General features: G+C 44.9%; 1 protein-coding gene across 2 annotated transcripts; it reads left to right on the top strand.

The window, feature by feature from the left end:
• Window positions 1–3,843: 3,843 nt before the first annotated feature.
• LOC102715977 lies at window positions 3,844–6,527 on the top strand. Of its 2 annotated transcripts, none has more exons than XM_015841767.1 (6): window positions 3,844–3,935; window positions 4,046–4,308; window positions 4,768–4,991; window positions 5,081–5,477; window positions 5,556–5,642; window positions 5,985–6,527. In XM_015841767.1, exons 2-6 carry the CDS (start codon window positions 4,062–4,064, stop codon window positions 6,026–6,028), a joined length of 999 nt encoding a protein of 332 aa, XP_015697253.1. In that variant the 5' UTR covers window positions 3,844–3,935; window positions 4,046–4,061; the 3' UTR covers window positions 6,029–6,527. The 2 variants fall into 2 exon arrangements, with proteins under 2 accessions (XP_015697253.1, XP_015697254.1); XM_015841768.1 differs by having other exon boundaries at window positions 3,872–3,887.
• The last annotated feature ends 301 nt before the right edge of the window (window positions 6,528–6,828 follow it).

Raw genomic sequence — 6,828 nt, 5'->3', positions numbered from 1 at the left:
GTCGTCGCCAGGTTTGTTTCTTGGACAGAACATGCATTGTCACCGTATTTGGCTAACTGTAATCTAATTTAGTATTTAACTAGTCGTTATTTGTAGAGTAAGTGGGCATACAAGCAGGTGGTGCGGTTTTACCCTGAGTTCGTGATGGAGTTAGATCGGATGCGGGCGAACGACATCGTTTGGGAGCCGTACACAAATGCAGCGATCTGCACTCGGATGTCGCACGGGCTCTCCACTTTGTGCACACAGGACAGGGCTTACCGGATGACCACCGTAGCCCTAGTGCTCGACATCTTTGTCGAGCCACACTGTCCCACCGTGTGCTACACCAGTTTTGTCTCCTTCAAGCCTTCCTAGTGCTAGTGCTGCCTGCTGCTAACCACAGGTATGTAATATAGTATTGTTGTAATTAGGCGTACGCCATCCGTATATATGCTAATTATGCCATTTTTGTTTGTAGATTTAGTCGACGTGGATAGGATCCAGGGACACGGTGGGTTTCACGACTACAGAGTTACATGACTGCCTTTCTCATCACGACGGAGGAGATCGTGTTGGAGGATCAGCCGCACACCGACACAGACTACGAGGAGTAACTTCGCTTGTACCAGACACGGACCCATACCCACGTTATGCACACCTCAACGGAGCCTGTGGAACATGCTGGTAGGGTGGGCGACCAGTACCCCCATGTGCACCGTGACCAGGAGTACTTTCGTGTGGTAAGCCATTCGTCATCATCGAAGATTCACCTTCTGTTCGATTATTGGAAGTAACGCATGTTTGTCGGCATAGGTGGAAACCACGTGTGAGATATAGGGCGAGGTGGATGCAGTTGTCCGACGTTTGGATGTTGGTGTCACACTTACTGACCAAGAGCAGAACATCATGTTCATGTTCCGTTGTCGACACTGAGTTGTCGCGGTGACGATGTTCCACGATGTGGTGGCGGTTCCTCAGTGCAACATTAGTGGTAAAGCATCACAGATGACAATATGATATATGTACTAACGAATGAAGTACAACTTTCTCGACATCGTACTTTGGAGGCATAGGGTGGGGACATCGATGCAGGCTACAGGGTCATCGAGGCACAGAGGAGGTACTTCTACTCAGGCAACCAACATGTTGACACAGGCTTCATGGATGTCAATGCACGGTGTGGGGACGTCCACATAGGCAATAGGAGGAGGTACTCAGGAAGCGTTCTCCACGCAACAACCGGGGACCACCATACGGGCGCCAGGTGGAGGTACACAGGGATGGGGGTTGTTGCAGCCTGTAGGTACCGCGATGACTCCCATCGGCACGTTCTCGTAGTTGGATCCATGGACGTGGAAAACGTCAACAGGCACGTCATCCACATCAGCATGGCCGACCCCACCGGTTGGAGGGTGGTTCTCCGATGCTAGAGTGATTTGGACACTTGAGGGAGGTTGGACCACCCACCTTACTGGCTAGACCACCTCGACACCAGGTACTAATCACACCTTTGCTCTAATGGACTAACCAGTACAACTTGAAGCATACTGCATATGGATATTTATAACTTGGTATATGTTGTACACTTTCATAGGTTGGTAGGACACGGCGGGAGGTAGCTCGTCGGGATGGGGTTCAGGGGTTTTTTTGATGTGAACTAAGTTTCCCGATCTTCTAAAAGGTTTTGATAAACAGTCGATTTGGGCGGAGACACGACACACGTCGATTCGGCTTCTTGAGCCCTGCAATCGCACCACCACGTCTCCTCTGGTTACCACCGTGCCAGAACACAGATAGCCTTGCCGAGAAGACTAATCTCTGCTTATGAATCGAAGAACACAAACAAGAACAAGAAAGAAAGCAACCAAAATTACAGATGAATGATTAAGCTCACGTGTTGGGGTCTTATAAACCGATCTAGCAGCGAAACTGTTCTTGTCACAAATAATCTAAGGAAAACCCAACCCTAAACTAGGTGATGGCTATTCATATATAAAGGTTAGAGTCATGCAAGACCCCATAGATGCGTCACTAATGGACTCGGACACGATACATAGCCCAAAAGACCCAAAGACGGTGACGCAGCACCGGAACATATTCTGAACTCCAACTTGTTCGGTCGATTCCCATTGACTCAGAATGAATTTGGACGTGGGGCCAGATCCATTGGAAAGGTTATCTTCTTAGCCTTCCATCCATATAAAGAATGCCCCAATCCGAGTACTTATGCGACCTAGGCGCCTGTTTTAGTGTAGACTAGTCCTGGACTCCGAACAGTGGTCGAAGTCGAATTGGTTTGGGCCTCCATCTTGACTTGGACGTCCTTGATGATCCTCCACACCTCCAAGCATCTCTCTAAATGTCTCCATGTCATCTCCATGATTTCTAATCATAATATAATCACTAGGTAGCGATCTATTCTCCAAATCATATAAAGAAGGTGTATTGTGTGCACGAGCTCACCTCTAAATAAAATTGTCATGCACGAGCTCTAGTGATTGGACCTTGAATATCCATCGGAAGTGTATTATGTGCATCGGAAGGAGTGATGGCCTCATCAGTTTTGGTGGCGATGATTTTGACGCCGATTAGGACGTCATCGATGCCTCCCAGCTTAGTGGAGCTCTGCTTCCGATAGAGTTTCCTACCTCCTCGACTCCACTATCCCTGACTTGTACTACCCGCGACGTGCCACCAGATCGTCTTACATACTCATAGGGCCATGTGAGGGCGCAGGGGAGGAGGGGTAAGAGGAGTAGGTGCCGGGGTACGAGGACTTAGGGTGGGGGTTAGCTCGCACCTATCTACAGACTTGTGCTCTAGTTATGTTTACATTTGTCACCCAGACTTGTATGTACCGATGTTATCTATAACTTCTCGTACCACTGCTTTGTATATGCTTTGTTCGTCCTGTAGCGTGCCACACTTGACGATGCAATGATGTTCTCCGATTAATAAATACATGTCACGAGGTACTCAACATCACATCCCCATGGCGTCCCATCGTGCATGTCTAGCCGACCCATAGCCAAGTAGTCACAGTCAACTTTCGACGTGGCGTGTGCGAGCATTTACATCAACCGCCCTGAGATGGACACGGACGAGGTTGGGACGCCGCCACCCGGAGCAGCAGCCGCCGTCGCCGACACTGCCAGGTGCAGCGGCGAGGCGGAGAGAGCGAGGTAAGGTTGGGGAAATTTTTTTGGGAGGCGTAGCAACGGAAGCGGCGGTGGAGAGGGTTAGAGAAGATACAATAGCAGATTATAAGCCAGCTATAAACATATTTTAAAGAGGTAAGGAAGGAGAGAGAAGAGTAGTGGGCTACTAATGTGTAGCCAGCTGCACACGGGCTCCAAGACGCACTGTGTGTATGATATGTGGGACCATGTATTAATTGGCTATTAGATTGGTGATAGATGATTTAGAGCTAGTAGTTGGCTATACTATTGAACTTGCTCTTAGAGCAGGTAGAATAGCAGGCTATAAGTTAGCTATAAGTATATTTTAAGAAGGTAAGAGATAAGAGAGAAGAGAATTGAGCTACTAATTTATAGCCAGCTGTAGCACGAGCTCCAAGACACAGTGTGTGTATGATATGTGGGACCATGTATTTATGTTTTCGAGGTAATTATTATATGAATTTGTTATTAGATTAACTATAGATAAATTGGTAGGTAGTAGTTCGCTATACTATTGAACTTGCACTTAGGTGCACCTGAATTAATCTGACGCATCCACACGCGGCAGCGCGCAGACTCTCACCCATCCATCCATCCATCTCGGATCGGACGGGCAACGGAATTCCTGCGAGCCTTTATATTCTCGGATTCTTCTTTAACCAGCGCCCGTAGGGTTTTCCTTTCTTCCTTCTGCGACCGCGACTGCTGCCGCCGCCATTGTGAGAGGTTAGGGTTTTCGTTTTCTCCGTCCGCCTATCGCCGCCATTGTGAGAGGTTAGGGTTTTCGTTTTCTCCGTCTGCGTATCGCCTATCGCCTACTCTTGGTATACTCCTCCGTTTCCCAGATTTCTCCTTAGGTTCCCCGTTTCGTCTCTTGGTTACAGCTGTTGGTGATCTCTCATGGCGCCCCAAGATTGCTTCAGGCGCGGGATCAGAAGCAGCTACGACGCGAAGCCTTGGGAATGCTTTCAATGCAACACGATGAACTTACCAGTGCAGAAGTTTCTATTTGATCTCCCATCATTTAGATGTTCTGGATGCGGCTCTCCGTTTCTGGATGATTTCGAGTTCTGCTTTGATCTTGTCAAAGCGAACACGCATCAGTTGATTGGCGGCCTTGGCAATGTGAAGTATCAGTCAGATAGTCGTGAGTGTGTTCCTCGTACCTTCGATTTTGGCCTGCATATTACGTCTTGCTTCGTGTTGGGCCAATGGAATCTTTTTTTTACTGCAATTTTCACTATCGGTTTGTTGATTATCTGGCCTTGTACTGGCCTCATGCTTTGGCAAGTGTAGTTATGGTTGGATGTTCGCAATGTGGATGATGTATTGATTTTTCTTTTCAATTGATACAAATAACAGTACTTTTTACTATGCTGGGATTCTGGTTTGTCTCCAACTCATGACCATGCCAGTTTATAGCTGTCTGTAATTTGTTTGACAGCAAAGGTTGATTGTCTGCCAAACATGATCTAGCATGGTATTGAGCCACTTGTGTTTCAAGATAGGCTGGGAAGCTGTGCACCTAATTATTTTGCTTAATGGATTTGATTTATCTGATAGCTGCTTAGCATCTGCTTAATCCCATTACTCTTACCTTTTGTAGCTGAGTGCATTGCGTTTTCCATAGCGTCCTGCCTAGAGATTGCGAAGAGGATCAGGAAGGTTTTTCGGGGCAAAGATCCTGACTCTGTAAAAGGGATAAACCCCTTTGAAATTGTTGAGATGTTTGAAGAGAAGTGTAGGCATGGGATGTCCTATGGTGAAACTGGTATCGGCAAGCTAGTGACAATGGCCCTTACTGTGCAAAATGATGGTATTACTTCAGAAGTGAGTTGATTGTATAGGTAGCGGGTTATTTTTCTATTATATATATTTCTTATATTTCCAAGACATTACATGTTTGCTTATAACTGTAGGACCATTTAAAGCACTTCTCTGCTGTAGCTGTGGAGACGATTGACAAATTTGACTTTGAGAAGATTTGTTCGGTACTCGCTGATGGCATTCCACTTATTGGTACACTGTATAGCGGTGACAGATTGAAGAATCTGAAGTATGGTCAGATTTACAAAGCGCCTAAATTGGCCAGGTTTCTTGAAAAAGGCATAATTCCTGTTGGGCATGCTGTTGTTATCATTGGAGCAGGAATGCATTCTGGACAACAGTATTTGTACTTTCTCAATTCATGGGGTGCTGAATTTTGCCCACGCTATGACCAAGATGGTAATCTTGTTAAGGGTGGAGTTGGGAAGATGAGACTGTATGACTTGATCTGCAATCCTATTCTTTTTGCCACAAATTTTACTGAATGCGGTAGGAAATCTATACATTTTTTTATGGCTTGTAAATTGGTTATATTCTCTCTTCTAAACTTCATGTTAAATTTTGCAGTTGGTCAGAATAGGCTAATGCCTATGAACATCGGCAAGTTGTCAGACTACAACAAGAGGGTTCTGATGGGAGAACGCCAAACTAATGGTAAGCACATTTTTCACTCAACTCCACGCGCATACAAAACCTGAGTGTGCTAATGGACAATTAGCCTCCAAGATAATTCTTCCTCCCTAGATTACTATTGGCTCTATGTGCTTAAACCAGCTAGTCTTTAAATATTTAATAGGAACATATTCTTATTTTTTAACGGAAGGTTCTCTTTTTAACCAGTCATATGTTTCCATTTTCCAGTTATACCTGAAATCTTTAGATTGCTATTGGCTTTATGTGCTTAAACCGCTAGTCTTTCAATATTTAATAGGCACATGTTCCAATTTTTTAACAGTTCTCTTTTTAACCACACTGTCATATGTTTCCATTTTCCAGTTATACTTGAAGATCTTATTATTGCTGGTGTAAGCTCTGGGTAGGGCATCAACCAAAATTAGAGTTGAATAGGAAGGCCCGGTTTAACTGAATAATTGAATTGATGAACTCGAAGTATGGCTCAAGTGATCGTAATTATGCATGTCCATGGAGTTTTGCAATAGCCACTGCACAATTACTCGTCTACTTGGATGTGATCTATGCATGTGTTCGCTGCATTGACAGTGACACCGGTGGTTTGTTTGGAACTATGATATATACAAAAAGAAGAAAGCCCCCAATGCTTCTGTGTAATTGAAATGGCTGACTTTGTGAGGGTGATTGTCTAACTGCAGTACTGGAGCCAGCGACGTTGTGCAGTCTAGACGACAAAGAGTTGTGCAGTCTAGACGACAGAGAGCATTTAGTTGTGGGATAGTTTTTGTAGGCATTTTACATGAATGATAGTGCTGATAGCAGCGGTGGACCTCGTTGGCTGCCCGGCCAGCATAGGAGCTGTTCGAAATTGCAGTTTAGCTATGTTATTTATCCTTTTTCAGAGCATTCTAAAGTACTAAACGGCGTGTTTTTTAAATCTTTTATATATAAAAGTTTCTTTAAAATAATCAAATAAATCTATTTTCCAGTTTGTAATAACTAATACTTTATTAATCATGTGCCAGTGGCTCTCCTTGTTTCACGCGCACAAATCAGCACAGCCACGGCTGCTGTTGCAAACGGTGCCATAGGCCTGGAGAAGCTAGCCTCCGGCCTTCAATCCTAGACGCTCAGTTTTGGAAATAATTTTTATTCGGGTTTAGTTTTTCAAAATACTATTAAAAAGTAGTTTACTGCCAAAACTCAA

Source organism: Oryza brachyantha, chromosome 10, assembly GCF_000231095.2.
Source record: "Oryza brachyantha chromosome 10, ObraRS2, whole genome shotgun sequence".
Taxonomy (NCBI): domain Eukaryota; kingdom Viridiplantae; phylum Streptophyta; class Magnoliopsida; order Poales; family Poaceae; genus Oryza; species Oryza brachyantha.
Note: the sequence above shows the minus strand (reverse complement) of the source record. Positions and strands in the feature narration are given on the sequence as shown.

What these genes read in the sequence shown, in the direction of transcription:
- LOC102715977 (XM_015841767.1), top strand. Translation starts at nt 4,062, where the DNA reads ATGGCGCCCCAAGATTGCTTCAGGCGCGGGATCAGAAGCAGCTACGAC. An exon ending in GAAGTATCAGTCAGATAGTC is followed by an intron (nt 4,309 to 4,767) that starts GTGAGTGTGTTC and finishes TACCTTTTGTAG; the next exon opens with CTGAGTGCATTGCGTTTTCC. An exon ending in ATGATGGTATTACTTCAGAA is followed by an intron (nt 4,992 to 5,080) that starts GTGAGTTGATTG and finishes TTATAACTGTAG; the next exon opens with GACCATTTAAAGCACTTCTC.